This window comes from Trichechus manatus, unplaced genomic scaffold (genome assembly GCF_000243295.1).
Source record: "Trichechus manatus latirostris isolate Lorelei unplaced genomic scaffold, TriManLat1.0 scaffold00054, whole genome shotgun sequence".
Classification (NCBI taxonomy): Eukaryota; Metazoa; Chordata; class Mammalia; order Sirenia; family Trichechidae; genus Trichechus; species Trichechus manatus.
Window position 1 is genome coordinate 12,124,748 of NW_004443990.1, and position 18,874 is coordinate 12,143,621.

An 18,874-nucleotide genomic window follows, 5' to 3' on the forward strand; every position below is an offset into this window, starting at 1 on the left:
TAGTTTTATTTTTTCTTATTTTCTAATATATGTATTTAAGGTAATAAAATTTCTTGTAATTATTACTTTATCTGTATTTTATAGGATTTAATAGTGTCATTATTCTGAAATAATCTGTTGTTTCAGTTTTGATTTTCTATTTAACTACAAATTACATATAATTTCAGTTTCAATTTCCTCTTTAACTTAAGGGCTATTTCAAAAAGTGCTTTTAAATTTGCAAGTGAATAGATTTTTTTTTGCTATATTTGTTGTTAATTTTTAGTGTTAATGTTCCATGGACATTTTGGGTCATACAGCTTGTACTTTTGGGAATTTATAGGCATTTTCTTTGTGATATAATACACAGGGAACTTTTAAACTATTCCAAGGATATTTGAAAATAATGTATATCCTTGGAAAGTCCTATGTAAGAACACAGATATCTCTTAAATAAAGCTTATTAATTGTACTTCAAATCTTTACTTTTATCTAATTGATATATCAATGTTTTTCCTCTGATTTCTTTTATTATTTCCTTCCCTTTGTTCTCTTCATTCTTAACTTTGGGAATTTCTCTTTTGGCCAATCTCGAACCTCTTAGCACTATCCTACATGTTGTTTAACACTTTTTCGTATTAACTATATTGATAATAGAGGGACAATGATTTGCCACTAAGCTTGTGCAATCGTCTAGTGATCCATTATGGAAGTGCTCCCCAAACAATAACATTTAACAGGTTAATACAACAACATATATTGGGAAAATCACATTGGGATTCAAATGATCAACTAACAGAAGGCTGAATTTTGTGAAACTTGAAAAGTCAATTCAGCCAATTATTTACTAAGCATTATGTTGGTTGCACAGGCATAGCTCTTAGAGTATTTAAATAACAAAAAAGGCAGCTCATACTTTCATGCCAAAGTGAATGGCCCCGACTTTGAGTGCTGCAGCCCCGGGTGTGGGGAGGTGGGGGTTGTGGACACAAGATTGCCTATACAGAAACCTGACCCCAACCGGCTTCAGCCAAAAGGGAACTTATTATTAGCTCATGAGTATCTGATACCTCTTAGGCACCACTTCAGGTTCTCTTGGCCTCAACTTCTCTCCTCCCAGATCTGCAAGGGCTCCCACTAACTTCACACAGGCACAATTTGACAGCTCCTCCCCTCACACTGAGTCTCTTGCCTCCTGCCCTGGGACTTCACTGTTGACCCTGCGGTGCAGGACACTACTCAGCTTCTCATATACAAAGCCCGGAAGGTGGGAGAGTTAATATCCCAAGTGGTGAATCTTTGAAGGGTAGGGGATAGAAGCTAGTTGATAAATTCCCTGGTGGCACAGTGGTTAAAGCATTTGACTGCTAACTAAAAGGCCGGTGAACCACCGGCCAATTTGCGAGAGAAAGATGTGGCAGTCTGGTTTCATAAAGATTTATATAGCCTTGGAAACCCAATGGGGTCACTGTGAGTAGGAATCAACTCGACAGCAGTGAGTTTGGTTCTTCTTTCCTTAGATGAACTGTCCTAAGGTGTAGTTCATAAGGCTTCTTGGATGTCTGGCTATGGGATCAAGCAATTGTACTTAGCAGCAGCCGGCTCAATAGCACAACCTTGAATTGGTCCTCCCTCCTTTGCTGTTTTACTCCCTTTGTCTCTCACTCCTGTTCCCTGGGTTTTCACTCCCTGTTAAAATGGTAGCATAAAGCCCTTTGCCTTAGGTTCTGTTCTCTTGGGGACCCTAGCTAAGACACCCTATAAGTGAAAGTCTGGGTGGAGTTGATACAGGGGCTCAAAGGCTGTTTCCAGGACTTAATTTTTCTCCATGTTTTGCCCGAGCTAGCTAGCTGCATTCTCAGACAGGCTATTTTCTCATGATACTAAGCTGGCTGCAGGAGCCTCAACAATGGAATCTCCCAGGTTCATATTTCCAGGGAAAGAGTCCTTATCCCCAAGAGCTCCTTGACTATAATTGGCCTAATTAGGTCAGTGGCCATCCCCGAACCCATCATAGCAGCCAGGAGAATGCCACATTCTAGTTCTTCAGCCTAGGCATAGGGCCACAATGGAAGTACATGGATGGAGAATGGGGAAGGACTGATCCTCAAACAAAATCAGGACTGTTCCTCAAAGAGAGGAGAATGGATGTCTAGGCTAACAACAAATACCCACCACAGACAGAAAAGGTAGAGGTAGAAGAGACCAACTTACCTGGAGCCCCAGTAGAATTTTCATAGGTTTTAGGTTTTTTCAGAAACAGAAAGCTTTTTGGTTTATACCCTGCCATAGAATTGTTTCCTTTTCTTTTTTCCCCAGGTGGGTAGAAATACTGGCCTACAGTCAGGGTCTATTTCTTCCCTAAAAGATAGTAAGCTTTTCATCTTCAGAATAACCAAACAATTGAAGAATATGTATATTCCATTGAGTTATAAAATTAAGTCCAATAATTCAACACACATTGATAGGGCAATTCCTGAGTGCCAAACCTGTACTAGGCCCTGGGGGTTCAGAGCTAAATAGTGTTCCAGATAGAATTCCAATAATGTCATTTCCGTACTGAAAAATCATTGAACATCTTCCCATCTATTAAAGGAAAAATTCCAAATTCCTAACCCAAGTCCCTTGGTAATCTGGCTTCTGCCTACTTCCTCAGCCTCCTCTCCAGAGTCTCATCTTCTGAAACCTATACCCCAGCCACTTTGAACCACTTATCCTTCCTTGAATATTCTGTGTCCTTTCACTGGATTAGGTAGAGACGTAGCAAACCCATCAATCAGTCAATACTGATTGACTCCAAGGTACTATACAGTGGTGTGCAAAGCTACAAAAAAGTGTAAGACATGGTCCCTGCCCTAAAAAGCTTAGAATCCAACATAGAATACAGAACATAAACACATAAAAAGTTAGACAACCTAAGAATTAAATAGTAATCTAGAACGCCAAGACATGAGATTCTGAGAGACCTTTTGAAGGCAGAATGACAAGAATTGTGGACACGGTATATGAGATAAGAGAGTGTTAATAATTTTTGTTTATACTTTAAAAGCAATTTCACATGTTTTCTTACTTGAGCTGAATCAAATGGTACTTGAATTTCTGCCAAATATAAAAAGTGAAGAAGGAGGAGGAAAAGGAGGAGGGGAGGAGGAAAGTGGCAAAGGGAGGAAGAGAGAAACTATTAACATCCATGTAGGGCTTTACAGTTCACAAAGCATTTTCACAGGCATTGTCTCGTTTGATTCTCTTACAACTCCAAGGTAATTACTGCTTCTATTTATTACATAGGGCTGAGATTCAGAGTAGCTGTGCCCAGCTAATATCTGGTAAAGAAGGACTCAAATACAGATCTTCTAATTTCAAGTTCATAATTTTTCCACTAGCTCAACTACAGCTGAGATACTTAGGAAGTGGGAGCCATGTTTGGAGACATCCTACGTCGAAGCAAGAACATACCATGTCTTAAAAGTCAAGAGGGAATATTTCAAGTAGTTACCAGGAAATAGTGTGAAATGTGGCAGAAAGGTCAAGGAGAAAGAGGCCTGAGTAAAGATCGTTAGAATTGTTTCATTTTTTTTTTCCTTAGCATACATTGATAACCTTTGAGTGGGGCAGAGTGTTAAGAAGTTAAACAGTAGATCAGAAATCAAGCTTCTAGGCATCAAAATCCTATGTTTAAAATGTTTAGGCAAGTTCTAGAGTGAAGTTTAAGATCAGAATCATGTTCAACCATATGTTTGGCACATTATGCAAGATCCTCATACAAACGGAAGAGAAAAACCCAAAGATCCCATGGACAGAAAATTCACAGGAAGAGTAATAAAAGGAGCTGATAAATACGTAAAAACATGTTCATCCTGTATGTAATCAAAGAAACGCAGACTAAAACAACAAAGAGATACCACTTTACCTATCGAATTAGCCAAGAACATTTAAAAAATCTTAATAGGCAACGCTGGCTAGGATATAGTAAGACAGACGTGATTATATATTTGGATTGTAAATTAGTACAATCTTCCTGGAAAGTTGATTATCATTATGTATTAAGAGCTTTAAAAATATCAATTCTCTTTGACTTGAAGTTCACTTACAGGTGTTTTTCCCAAAGGAAGTAATCAGAGATGTGGTTAAAGATTTATATATAAAGATATTTGTTAAATATGATAGTTTTTAATACAGAAAAATTCCTAACAACTTAAATCACCAGCAATGATTAAATTATTCTAAATCCGTAAAATGGAACGTAGTATGCAGTCATTAAAATAACGATTATGACAAATGCTTACTGTCAGGGGAAAACAGTAACAATACAGTGTTAAGTGAACCACAGGATACAAAACTGCATATGTGATATAGAGCAGGATGCTTACAATGGGAATCACTGCATGGTGAGATTAAAGGTGGTTGCTATTTTTGTCTTTATTTCTATGTGTTCCAAATTTTCTACAATGAGAATTTCCAAATTTTATAATGAGAAAGAAGCCGTGATATTTTAGACTAGAAAAAAGACTATTTTAAAAAAAAAAATCAAGTCCTGGTTTCCTCAAAAGATGTTAAATTCGTGTTTTTGTTGGAAATATTTTAGCCGCAGGTCATCTAGCACCTAACTTAACGTGGCTTAAAAAGTGGGCTTTTTTTTCCTCCCTTAAAAAGAGGTCCAGACCTAGGCAGTTACTAGCGTTGGTTAGAGCCCCTATCTCTGCAATTATCTTGAGTTTTCTCCATGGTTATAGGAAGGCTGCTATAACTCCTGCCATCAAGTCCATGTTCAAAGCAGGAAGAGAGTGAAAGTGACCCAGTGGCAATTTTAAAAAATGGCCCCAAATTCTTCGACATTCTTTCTTTAAGAGGTGGGGTCTATGTCCCCTCCCCTTGAATCTGTGTGGGCTTGTGACTATTTCAATCAATATAATGACTTCTGAGGCAGAATCATAAAAGGTCATGCAGCATCCATTGAGCTCCCATCTCCAGAAACTCTCTCGGGACACTTCCTCTCAGAACCAGTTGTCATGCTGTGAGAAGGCTGAGCCACATGGAGAGTTCAGAGGACAGGTGTAGATGCTCCAGTCAACAGTGCCACCTGACTCCAGCCTTTGCGTCATCACAGCCCAGGTGCTAGACATATGAGTGAAGAAGCCTCCAGATCCACATTGTCCAAGTCAAGAGCCTCTGACCACATGTGGCTATTTAAATTGAAATTTAATTAAAGTTAAATAAAATTTAAGTCTGTTCCTCAGCCACACTGGCCCCATTTCAAGTGCTCAATAGCCACAGATGGCTAAACCAAAAACCCATTGCCTTCGAGTCAATTCCAATTCATAGCAACCCTATAGGACAGAGTAGAAAACTGCCCCCACGGGGTTTCCAAGAAGCAGATACTGGATTCAAACTACTGACCTTTTGGTTAACAAGCCAGGCTCTTAACCAGTGCACCACTAGGGCTAGTGGCTATCATACTGGACAGCAGAGATAGAGAACATTTTCACCATTGGAGAAAGTTCTATTAGACCGGTCTGCTCTAGATGATTATAGCCCCCAGCTGTTTGACTCACCCCCAGAGTAGCCATCTCAGCTAGTATCTGAGTCTTCTCAGCTGAGGCCCCCGACATTGTGGAGCAAAAACAAGCCTTTCATCCCTCTGTGTCCTGTCCAAATTCCTGACCTACAGGACCCAAGGGAATAATAAAATGATTGTTTTATTCAACTAAGTTGTGGATAGTTTGTGATACAGCAATAGTAATTGGAACAAACCTCCTTGATAAGAAAAGCAAGACCATTCTCGGAAACCGTCCCAGCTGACTTCTGCTTATGTCTCATTGACAGACCAGTATGTCACAATGCCACCTCTACTGCAATGAAGCCTGGAGAAACACTGTACTTAGCTCTTATAGTCTCTTAAGTCAGGAAGGCAAGGGAGAAGGGGGTGGGGTTTTGGAAATGGGTGAGCTGTCATAATTTGTTTAAAAATTATTTATATATATATGGAGCCCTGGTGGTGTAGTGGTTAAGAGTTTGGCTGCTAACCAAAAGGTCAGCAGTTCAAATCCATCAGCTGTTCCTTGAAAACCCTATGGGGCAGTACTACTCTGTCCGATAGGGCCATATTGAGTCAGAAACAACGGTGGCAGATTTTTTATATATAGTAAACAGAGTTGCATAATAACAAATGCAACGCATGCGTTACATTTATGTATAATTATAATTACTTTCATTTTCCTTAGCATAGTGTGTAATGGATGAAATCTAGAAAGTATACATTTAATGTATCTAATAAAATTAGCTCGCAGAGAACTTCAAACAAATGCTCTTTGTAGAATGCTGGGAGCACTGTATCCTTCTAGAATCTGCCCTATAATCTCTTACTGAAATTTCATGATTTGGTTTGGACCTTTGCTCATCAAGGTAATAGGGAGTGAGCAAGTTATAAGGAGCCATTCTCCTATCAGACCAAGTTGCTTCAGTCGAATTGCTTGTTCTAAAGATAAATGGGTTTGTTCAGTGTTATCTAGTTATCTTTTAATTACAAATGTCTGCATTCCAGTCTGTTCTAGAAAACATATAGCCCCCCTCTACCAACCCATATGAGAAGCCACAGGAAACCACACTGAGGTTTCCTCAGTCATAAGTTCAGTGCCTTCCTTTGAGAAATGTTTAGGAAAGAATGGGTTCACTTCATTTTTAATAACTCAATTAACAGTTTATAATTGTTTTTCATTGACCATTTTTTTAGTGTGTATGCTATGGCCTGTACTGTGTGACTGCCTAAAAAGAAATGAATGGCAATAATGGGAAGAACAAAATTACATTTGTATGTTGCCTTATTTTCAAATAAAGGTAATGGGTCGACTCCCTAGAATTGAAATGAGCTTTAGTACGTACACATTCCAAATCACTTGCAAAGAAAAACAATGAGAATTAGAAAGTTTAGGACACCTCTCTCTCTCGGAGATCAAGGTGAGGTGGGTGTGAGTGTGTTATGTGTTTATGTGTATGAATGTGTTAATAACTCAGGGCACTTTAAAAAAAACTATATTTTACAATAACATTGGGATTTATTTGTTTACCAGACATTACCTTTATTGTAAGAAACGCTTCGCTCCCCCAGGAATTGTGTGGGTTGCAAAGATGTGAAAGAAAAGGGCTGAGGTTTTCAATGACTAACTTTCCCGGAGAGAGGAATACCTCCTGATTATGATACCCCCTGGAACCTAATACCACATATTTCTTCTTTTTTTCTTCCTAAATCTAAACAATCATTTAGCAATCCACTCCCCTACGTAGTTCCAAAGTAAATCTTAAATAGTAATAAGCCATATGAGGGATCCTTTAAAGCGCAGAACTTGAAGAAAATTTTTATACCTTGTAGTTGGCAATGTTCAAAGGATGTGAATCGTGTTTCATTTGCAAACTATATTTGAAAAAGAACCACACTGTATAGGGGCATGGGATTTGAACTGTGAAAATTTTTATTGAACAAGATGTTAGAGATGATCTAGTCCAAATCTTTTCACAGCTGAGGAAACCAAAAGTTGATAGTACCAGGGGCGAAACTGCAGAGACAGGGACATAGTTCAGTGTTTTTTCCAGTATGCTATGATGCCCCAATGTGTATGTGTGTGATGTGTGTTTATATTTGGTTTGATACCTTCTCATACTTCTGGGCTGAGCAACTGAATAGCAATAAGTCAGTAATTTTCAATAACTAAATTTCTGATTTTAAAATTCTATTTACTAGATAGAGGTGATGGTTGTACAACGTTGTGAATGTACTAAATGCTACTGAAATGTACACTTTAAAATGGTAAATTTTATGTTACGTGAATTTCAACTCAATAAAAGAAACAGCAACAAAAATTCTACATAGCATTATTGATATTTAATCAATACCTCTCAGATGACTGCTGTCATATTTGAAACCTAGGATTATAGAAAAAAGCATTTGTGCCTTCCCTTTAGCGAATTCTTGAGAAGTATAGATATGCTTGACAAAATTACAATCATCTGTCTTTAGTTGGAAATTTTAATCTCAGCCAAGCCTAATCTGCTCCCTAATTAAAGTGATATATTTTCCAAATCACAAGTCAAGACACACGGCCCCACATAGGCCCTGCAATTCTGGATGTTTATACAGTAATATTATTTGCTTAATGGTAAGAGAAATTATGCTTCTGGAGCGCATGAAAAATTAAGAGTGCTTCTCTTTGTAAACCATTTCCAAAATATCCTACTTTCTTGAAATTTCCGTGCTCAACTAATTATAAAATCTTAAAAACTAATTTTTATTACAATGGAATTAATGTTCATTAGAGCAAAACTAGAAAATATGGATAAGCAAAAAAGAAGGAAACACTGAGCAAATAATTTATATTATAAAAGTTTCCAAGCAGAGTAAGAAACATTTTAATTAAAAATGTTTGCCATCGTTTTACAATGAAATTACACTCTTCTTTGCTGACAACAAAAAACCCAAACAGTGAAAAAAATCAGAATTTAAGGAATCATTGAGGACCTTCTATGTTCTTAAAAAACACTGAGTTTTTAGGAATCTGTACAATAAACATGATATCAGTCACCTGATCACTCCCCACCCTCGGCCCATTCCACAAACCCATCTCCCCTCCTCCCCTTCTCACACACATTAGGACTTTCAGAAATCTCCTTTTTCAGTGAAGTTCCTTCTAAAAAGAGGGAAGCAGGAGGGCACGAGAGTCTGGGTGGAGCAGAAGGCTACATCCAGATTTTGCGTCCGCAAAGCGAAAAGCCTCTAGGCCTAACACGTGAAGCACCCGAGGAGCACAGCTGGTGTACACGGGCCAGCTCCGCGGACACTCCACTCCTCGGTGAGTTGCTGTTTAACTTCTTTATAGCAGGTTCTCAAGCGCAGGCCCCATAGTTTAGAGGGGAAGGCGGCGCCCCAACTGGTGTTTTTCCAGGAAGCGCTCCTTGAGTACAGAAGAAAGGGGAAAGGGGAAAGCCAGGCAATGGGCGTTTCATTCATAGCTTCTCTTTCACCATCTCCCGTCCTTCCCTCCCCCCTAGACTTCCTTTCCCCTTTTCCCAGTCGGAGTTTGACGTATGTCGCCTGGATACCAGACAGCCAATCACCTGGTTGCTAGGGTGAAGCGTGGCCAATCAGGCGCCGTTGCTATCTGTGAGTAATATTTTTAGCAGAGAGGAACCCTGGGCGCCGCTCTCGGTGTAACTTCTTGTGTTTCTCCGCTGCAGGTTGTGAACATGTCCCAACCTCCAGGATACCCGTCCCCCTTGAATCCCTCTTTCCCTACACCGTTTACCCCACATATTTCTACCGAAAGTATCTTCAACGCACATTACCCGAAGGCACCATGTTTATTATGTGAACATGTTAAAATTGGCACTTGAAATATACGCTTGCATAGATACATACGCAATTTGGCATCGTGTCACCACATCCTAGACACGGAGGCCTGGGATGGGACGTTTGGAATAAAATGTAGTTCTTCCTACAGTCTCAAGCTACCCACATCTCCAAGCTGCTGCCGAATCGCACGGGGAGGCCTGATGTGGGAATGCGGAGGCAGTTAAACTGTCACCTAGGCGGGAGGTGTGGCGAGAGTGGTCTCCCTTCCCCACCCCCAGACTGGCACGGCAGCTTTGGGTTCTGCAGTTGCCATTCTCTGGGTGGCAGTTGGCCTAGACCCCTGAGATGATGAATATTCATTTAATCGGGTGCACGAGTCCCGGTTACAGTTCGTCTTTTCTCTAGACTTCCCTGGGGTGGACTGGAGGCTGACTTGGTAGCTCGTCCACGAGTGAGATTTTCCTCAGCCACAATCCCACTCGGGTAGGGCATTTTTGTCAACACTCCCCTCCTGCTTGGGGCCTTGGACTCTCCTCCTCATTTCCCCCGTCCACTTTGCCACCTGCTTTGCTACCCTCCCCCCTTCTCCCCGGCGCTCTCCGCACGGACCAAGTGTCAGCCACCCCACCACACCCCTTTGCTCTCACTGGCACGTCTCTCTCCCAATCCCTTTCCAAATATTCTCTTAATCCCGCCCACAATCCTCAAAGTCATCGTCTCATTGGCCATCCTGGAGCCCGGGGGTGTGGCCTTCCCCAACCAGGCGCTCCACCGCCCGTCAGGACGTGGGCAGGCGGGACTTGGCCAATGGAGTCGGGAGGCAGGGCAGGGGCGGAGCCAGCCGGCGAGGGTCCGGGTGCTGGTGGAGAGGGAGGGGAATGGTTACGCCGCCGGGAGCTGTGTGACGCGGGGCGGGCGCGTGCGCGCCCCTACGGGAGGGATGGGGGGTGGGGACGGCAGGGAGGAGACTATAAAACGAGAGGCGGGGCGCGCGCCGCGACAGAAGGAGCGAAGCTCTGGCCCGGTGCGGGGTAGGCGTATTACGGGGACGCTGGGCCGGAGCACCGGGCTGAATTGAAAAGTGAGTGCGCTCGCCTGACTCCGTCCCCGCCACCCTAAGCCAGAAGACGGCAAGCTCCTGAGGCCCGCCCCCGAGGTCTCCGTCCTCTGCGCCCTCCGCTCCGGACCTGCGCGGTCGTCTTGCACTCAGCTCGCCGCTCCCGACCCTCCCCGTGTCCCCGCCCTGCCGCCCCTTCTCCCCTGCCAGGCGGCGGAGTCTGTAGTGGAAGCAGCCCCGAAGCATCCCGTAAGTATCAAGAAGCCGCGGGGCTGAGGCACCTGGAGAAGGGGCTGCAGCGTTGTCGAGCCCCGGGGGCTCGGGGATCGCAGCATCGCAGCCCGGGCCGCGGAGGAGCAGCTGCCGGGACCCGAGGGGAGGGGGCGCCCGAGGCCCGGCCCAAGGCGGCTCCGAGGGGCACCGGCGCTCCGAGGAGCCGGAACTGAGCCGGCCGAGGCCCGGGCGGGTGACCGGGGAAGGGCGGCCTGGGGAATCGGGGGTTGGGGCGCTCGGGAGGAGCGGCGGGCTCGAGGGGAACACAGGGGTTCGAAGGGTCAGTGGCCCCCGTCGCCGAGGCCGAAAATGGTGCCGGGGAACCGGTGCTCCCCCGGGGTCTGGCCAGATCCCAGGAGCCTGGCTTGGGGCGGGGGGGCGGGGAGCGGCGGGTCAGGTTACGACGGGGGGAGGGGAGCGCTGACCCGCTGCGGCCAGCGACCCGACCTGCCAGGTTCCCGGCCCCCAGCTCTCGCCGGCCGGCCGGCCTGCTCACCCGCTTGCGGACCGGCCCCGAGTGGTTGTTTTTCCATTTTCCACGGCCTTCCTCCTCCTCCTATGAGATTTGTACTCTCCTCCTCCTCCTCCACCTTCTCTTGCTGTTGCTGCTGCTGTAGCGCTTGGGCTCCGAGGGCTGTGAGCAGAAATGTAATGAGACCCAACTGGCTGTTTATGTAATTCTTCACACTGCTGTGTTAAGGCGTTGCTTTAAAACTACCTTCCACCGAGCCTGAATTTCGCTCTGATGCACCTTCAAGCGATTTGGCTTAATCAGCTGCCTTTGCCCGCACTCCGGCTTGGAAAGTGTTTGTAGTTTAGGGGCAGCCAGGGATTCTTTTCCCTTTGTCACCACGAGTATGGAAAATGGAACAGATGGATTCATACCAGCTTGATTTTTAAATGTCCTTTTTAATCACCCTGAGAGTACAAATAGATCCCTTTTGCAAATATCTTCTGTTTGCCCTTGATCTTTTCTTATCCCCACCCAATGCTGATCCAGCAAACGTTTAAAGGTCGACCTTATCATACAAGCCTCTCCGGCTGTTCTCTTATCGTGAAGGGGAGGGAGGTGGTTTTAAAATCAGGATAAAACTCAGACACCCTGCCCTTTAAACAGTAATCAATAGAGTTTTGAAATTAATTGTTGCTTTTGTTATACTTGCTGCCGAAGAGATATTTTCAGATTTAGAAAAATGCACATTGAAAAGCAAAAGCACAGAAAAGCTAGATTATTATATTATGTGGCCTTAAGTATATTTTAAGAGTGCAACTGTATAGGATAATTTGGTTCAGAATTATCATTTACTAGGACGCTAATTCATTTAATTAGTACTTTTAATTGTAGCATCATGTACTTTGGAAATTAAAATAATTTTCCTAACTTCTCAGATTTCTAAATATTGCATGATAAAGCAGATTTAAACTGTATAGATCCAAAATGAACTGAAATATAGAAGGTCTTCTAAATTGATGAACAGAAACCGGAAATTTATGACCAACTTCTAAAACTGGCGCTTATTAGATACATATACTGAGAATAGCTTCCAGTAGATATTCTTGTCATAATTGGAAGAAGAAAAAGAAGGAATACATATTCTGGAGATATTTTTCTTTTTAGAACTGTATTCAGAAACAGAAAGTAATAGGGTTTAAAAAACATTGTAACAGTAAATCCTAAGTTTTTGCATGAGATTTTGAACTTTAATAAACAATTTTATATTGTATATTCTTTTATACTGATTATATTTTTCAGACTTTCTAGGCCATTGAATATTTTCAAATGTGAAATTATTCTGGGGTAAGAAGATGTTGGGACTTAAGTTTATCTTACTTGGACATGTTTGCTTTTGTTTTGTTTTGTTTTTCTTTAAGGAACAAGACCCACTCAAGGTGAAGGATAATCTACTAATACCAGCACTTTGACTGAAAATTTGTTTCTTTACCACAAACTGAACTTTTTTTTTTTTTTTTTTTTGGTGGGGAAGTTGAAACACCTAATTTTGTGGCATAGCAGCTATGCAGCTTGAAATCCAAGTAGCACTAAATTTTATTATTTCATATTTGTACAATAAGCTTCCCAGGAGACGTGTCAACATTTTTGGTGAAGAGCTTGAAAGACTTCTTAAAAAGAAATATGAAGGGCACTGGTATCCTGAAAAGCCATACAAAGGATCAGGGTTTAGATGTATACATATAGGGGAGAAAGTGGACCCAGTGATTGAACAAGCATCCAAAGAGAGTGGTTTGGACATTGATGATGTTCGTGGCAACCTGCCACAGGATCTTAGCGTTTGGATCGACCCATTTGAAGTTTCCTACCAAATTGGTGAAAAGGGACCAGTGAAGGTGCTTTATGTGGATGATAATAATGAAAATGGATGTGAGCTGGATAAAGAAATCAAAAACAGCTTTAACCCAGAGGCCCAGGTTTTTATGCCCATAAGTGACCCAGCCTCATCAGTGTCCAGCTCGCCATCTCCACCCTTTGGTCACTCTGCTGCTGTAAGCCCTACCTTCATGCCCCGGTCCACTCAGCCTTTAACCTTTACCACTGCCACTTTTGCTGCCACCAAGTTTGGCTCCACCAAAATGAAGAATAGTGGCCGTAGCAACAAGGTTGCACGTACTTCTCCTATCAACCTCGGCTTGAATGTGAATGACCTCTTGAAGCAGAAAGCCATTTCTTCCTCAATGCACTCTCTGTATGGGCTTGGCCTTGGTAGCCAGCCGCAGCAGCAGCAGCCATCCCAGCCACCGCTGCCACCGCCGCCACCACCACCACAGCAGCAACAACAGCAGAAAACCTCTGCTCTTTCTCCTAATGCCAAGGAATTTATTTTTCCTAATATGCAGGGTCAAGGTAGTAGTACCAATGGAATGTTCCCAGGTGATGGCTCCCTTAACCTCAGTCCTCTCCAGTACAGTAATGCCTTTGATGTGTTTGCAGCCTATGGAGGCCTCAACGAGAAGTCTTTTGTAGATGGCTTGAATTTTAGTTTAAATAACATGCAGTATTCTAACCAGCAATTCCAGCCTGTTATGGCTAACTAAAAAAAGAAAAAATGTATCGTACAAGTTCAAATGCAAGGCCCAAGGGGGTTTTTTTTTTTAATACCTCCTTGAGATTTTTTTTTTAAGCTAATAGTAAGGATACATTCAAGCTTGGTTACAAAAATAAAACATGCATCATTTTTCATTTGCCAACCAAGCACAAAGTTATTTTATACTGACTGTATATTTTAAAGTATACTTTCAGATATGGCCTCTTACAGTATTTAAGATATAGCAAGGACATGGCTGATTTTTTTTTTTTTTTTATAAAAAATTGGCACTAATAAGTGGGTTTATTGGTCTTTTCTAATTGTATAATTTAATTTAGTACGAAGTTTGTAAAATATCAGAGGATATATATATTGTTTCTACGACATGGTATTGCATTTATATCTTTTTACTACAGTGATCTGTGACAGCAGCTTCATGTTGTATTTTTTTTACTGAAATTGTAAAATATCCATCTTAAAGACATCAACTATTCTAAAAATTGTGTACAGGATATTCCTTTAGTGGTGGAATTAAAATGTACGAATATTTGCTTTTTCAAAAAAATGTATTTTCTGTTAAAGGTTTAAAGATTTTTGCTATATATTATGGAAGAAAATGTAATCGTAAATATTAATTTTGTACCTATATTGTGCAATACTTGAAAAAAAACGGTATAAAAGTATTTTGAGTCAGTGTCTTACATGTTAAGAGGGACTGAAATAGTTTATATTAAGTTTGTATTAAAATTCTTTAAAATTAAAGATGCTTATTGTGGTCTTTGTTTTTAAGCCTTTGCTAAAGATCTACCTCTGCAGTTATTACGTTGTAAATGCTAATGATGCAGAAAGGTCTGACTCACTGAATCACAAAGGAATAATGGAAAGCAGTTGTTCTGCTAGTGCACCAAGTAGTGGTTTGCCACATAAAAAGTTGTCCTGTCAAACAAACTTACATACATAGCCTGACGAGTGCTTGGGACAGCTTTATTTTTTAACAACTCTTTTCACTCCACATTTTCTTTCCTGAGAATGGGGGTGGTATGTTAAGGCTAGTTAGCACTATTTTATATCAAGTTTTAAAATATTATGTCATGCTATCACCAAGGAGAGTCAGGTGATAGAATGAAATTCACTCTGCAATCTGAGAGGTTTTATTTGAAATGTATATAGAGAGACAGTTGGATCAGTTCTGTTTCTGCGTGGGAGATGAATAGCTCAGAAAACTTGCTTGAACAAAGCAGCTGACTATTTAAAAAGAAGATTTAGGTCTGTTTACTAGTAGTTCAGTTCACTGTATGTAGTTGGAGAATTTATGATCAAAATTTATTCAAGGTTGGACAGGCTGCTAAATGTTCGCATATTGGCTTTTTTTTTTGCACAGGTGAGTATCCAACTTGCTTGTTTTGGGGGTTTAAAGATTAGTAATGATACTATGTGAAATTTTAATGGCTTAGTGAGTAGAATTTTTTGATGAGTTAAAAGGAAGAGACTATTTTTAAAGTAAAATGAGTCATTTCACTGTTTAAATGCCCATTGATACAGTGTTGACATGGTATTGGTGAGAAAATTGTCCTAAATTGGAAGAAAAAATAACTTTTATAGTAAGAAACCAGCACTGTCTGGGTTACCAGTGAAATAACTTTTGTCTTAAATGAGTTATTTGGACCCCAGGCTACGAAAGCCTTTTGTCACTCACCCATGCAATTTAGAGCAATACGAGTTTTAAGGGAACAAGCACTGGAAATAACGGAGCTAAGCTCTTCCGTCAGCACCATAGTGAGGCCTTTGTCCTTCAGTGGACAGAACGAGACTATGAAGAAGTATTGGAGTAGTGAGTGGAACTGGCAGAGGCCTGGTCTGCCAACACAATCAATTATGTGCTTTTGTGATCACGGGGTTTGAATAGCTGTAAGAGAATAAATCAGGGTAATGGTTTTAAGCATTTAGTTTTTGCTAGAGATGTTTCTGGTGAAGTTGTCAGGGGTTTAAACTTTGACAAAAACTGCCTTTTTTAATGATGAGAGGCTCAATATAATTTTTTGGAAATCAGAATATTAAACTGGCTAGTAGGCACACAATTGAATTTGCAACAAAGTCTAATGCAGTAATACATTCAGATTTTAAATATTGAGCTTAATGTAAGTATGAATATCTGTTCTAGATTTTGTATTGACAAAAGTCTTAAGGAAATTTCATCTTGGTACATATGTTGTTTTGATATTTGAGAAGGATTAAGTTACATTTTGTCTTGATTGGTTTCAAGGAAACAGGTTGATTTCCTTGAGGACATTAAATATTTTTTAAAAACAAAAGAATGAACAAAGGCTCTGTTCTAATGCCCTTTCCCCCATTAGGAATGGGAAAAAAGAAAAAAAAAAGTGCTTTTATCTAGCACATCTTAGAAAACTTTGGAAAAGCTTGCATCTTGGTCCCAAATCTTTTTCTCCCCACCGTGCCTTCATACTTTTGACCCAAATGTTTTGGTTGACAGCTTGATAATAATAGGTCTTTCCCATGCCTTTGACTTTGGTACTGTAGATACTGTAGCAGCCTCTGAATGCCAAGGATATGCCATATCCTGTTGTCCAAAATGCTGCCTTATAGATTACATAGGGCACTATTTTGTGAGGAAGATGATACCAACCAAAAAATAGCATTCTGGGTTTAGTGTATTCCTTTACTGCCCAAACCTGTATCTCTTCTAAAATCAGATGTATTGTTAAATCTCCTTTGAATACCTTTAATCTATAATGCATGGCAAATGTAAGCTTTCTTCAATCAAAATACCTCCTTCAAAACGGCAGTCTTAACAATGATTAGCTAACCTTTGAAGGAGCCCTAGTGGTTCAGTGGGAAAGAGCTTGGCTGCTAACGAAAGATTGGTGGTTCAAACCCACCAGCTGCTCCCTGGGAGAACGATGTGGCAGCCTGCTTCCGTAAAGATTTCAGCCTTGGAAACCCTATGGGGCAGTTCTACTCTGTCCTATAGGGTCACTATGAGTCAGATTGACTCAACAGTGACAGGTGTAGTTAACCTTTGAAGATGAAACTAAAGGTGTTCATTTCATTTGCATAAAAATTGAGATATGGTAGGTAATTAACAAATTTTCAGGACTTAGGTTATTTTAAAATAAATCATAGGTTATATTTAAAATAAGTTTAAATATGCCAAAGGGGCGTAATTTTTGTATACATAACATATACATGCATATATACAGAAAATGTCTCTTTCGACATACTTAAGCTAATGAAGTAAAATGCTGGTTGGAAACCTTCCCCCATACCCTTTCCCTACACAAACAGACATAGTATAAGCATGGCACATCATATATGTATCTTTGCTTGACTAGAATGTGTGCTTTTGTCAGAAGCAGGATAATTCTAGTGCAAGATAAAAAAAAAAACTCACTGCTATGGAGTTGACTCTGACTCAGTGACCCCAAAGGGTTTCCAAGGCTGTGAATCTCTACGGAAGCAGACTGCCACATCTTTCTCCCAGGGAGTCGCTGGTGGTTTCCAACCACCAACCCTTCGATTAGTAGTCGATCACTGTAACCACTGCACCACCAGGCCTCCTTAGTGCAAGATCAGTTAAATGGAAAACAGCCTTATTAGAAGGCAACTATGTCAAATTATCATTGCTGAACACGACTGATTATATTGTTTAGTGTGTCAGTCAGGTGACATGTAATTAGTTTGTCCCAGGAGGTCGCTTGAGACCTGAGTTCTTCAGTTTTTGTGGTAAATTAGGAAGATACTTTGTTTGTTTAAAGGACCTAGGATCCAACTGTGAGTACGATTGGAAAATTAGTACAACGCGTGTTTATTAAAGCTATTCTTTGATGTTTTAAATCATTCCATTAACAAGTACTCAAATAGCAGTGGTTAAAGCGCTCAGCTGCTAACCAAAAGGTCAGTGCTTCGAACCTACCAAGCAGTCCGCAGGAGAAAGATGTGGCAGTCTGCTTCCATAAAGATTACAACCTAGGAAACCCTATGGGGTAGTTCTACTCTGTCCTATAGTGTTGCTATGAGTCAGAATCGACAGCAACAGGTATATGCCAAACACAGCTCTAACCCAGTTTCCAGTTGGAGGATTGAGGCCAGAGAGCTTAACTCACCCAAGGTTGCATGGCCAATAAGTGACAGACTTGGCAAACTCAGTCTAGTTCCAGATTTCATGCTCTTAACCTCTGTGCTGTGTTGCCTCAGATTAGTTGCTATTCTGATTTGAAGTCAGGGCAATCAAACCATTTTTGATGTATTAACCACATGACTTACAGACTCTCTACAAGAGTGCTCGCCAACTGCAGGAGTCTTAATGAGAAGGATCTAGGGGAAGGCTATTCCACTAAACATGCTTAGAAGTCGTTATGATGTTTTAAAAAAGATTATATATTTCCATTGGCCATAAAGTATAATCATAGGCTATTTGGAAATGTCTTTAGAAATCATGAAATTATGTCAATGCTCTAAATTTGTTGGTTGTCTTAATCATGTAAATTATTTCTCTTATTTTAGAGCCGTTCAATGATTCCCTCAGACTAAGGGCTATATTGGAGCCCTGGTGGCACAGTGGTTAAGAGCTTGGCTGCTAGTCAAAAGGTCAGCAGTTTGAATCCAGCAGCTGCCCCTTGGAAACCCAATGGGACAGTTCTACACTGTCCTTTAGGATCACTATGAGTCAGAATTGACTCAATGGCAACAGATTTGAGAGTTTTTTTGGTTTAAGGACTAGATTTAGTGGCCCCATTACTTCTAAGTAAAACCGTAAACATTGAGCTCCTGTGGCTATTTTCACACACATCCCTTATCTGTGTTTATTGATAAACACTCTTAAGGAAAGGCCAAGTGAGTTACCAGTCTTCAACAATATGTTTGTAGTACCTATTACTGGTTTCTAAATTATGTTGAAAAACTACCATAAGGCAAACCTTTGTAATACATAATTTCCACATGTGATAAATGCTCGTTTTGCTTTTATTCTAAAACATTAAGGAAACCAAATGACCTCATATTTCAAACTGGTTCTGAAAACCTTTCTCAAAACATCAAAATATAATTTGGTTTAAAATAAGAAGCAGTCATATTTGAGAAGCATAAGATATTCTGAACTCACTTATATTCCCTTTAGTGTTGCTGTTGGTTTTGAGCATGTTTACATTGCATAGGAAACAGAAACAC

At 40.9% G+C, this 18,874-nt stretch overlaps 1 protein-coding gene across 2 annotated transcripts; it reads left to right on the forward strand.

Annotated features, from left to right (window-relative positions):
* The first annotated feature begins 10,320 nt into the window (after positions 1-10,320).
* On the forward strand, positions 10,321-14,452 carry TOB1 (transducer of ERBB2, 1). 2 transcript variants are annotated; one of them, XM_004377923.1, is made up of 2 exons: positions 10,321-10,625; positions 12,522-14,452. In XM_004377923.1, exon 2 carries the CDS (start codon positions 12,666-12,668, stop codon positions 13,698-13,700), a length of 1,035 nt encoding a protein of 344 aa, XP_004377980.1. In that variant the 5' UTR covers positions 10,321-10,625; positions 12,522-12,665; the 3' UTR covers positions 13,701-14,452. The 2 variants fall into 2 exon arrangements, with proteins under 2 accessions (XP_004377980.1, XP_023588525.1); XM_023732757.1 differs by having other exon boundaries at positions 10,358-10,400.
* The last annotated feature ends 4,422 nt before the right edge of the window (positions 14,453-18,874 follow it).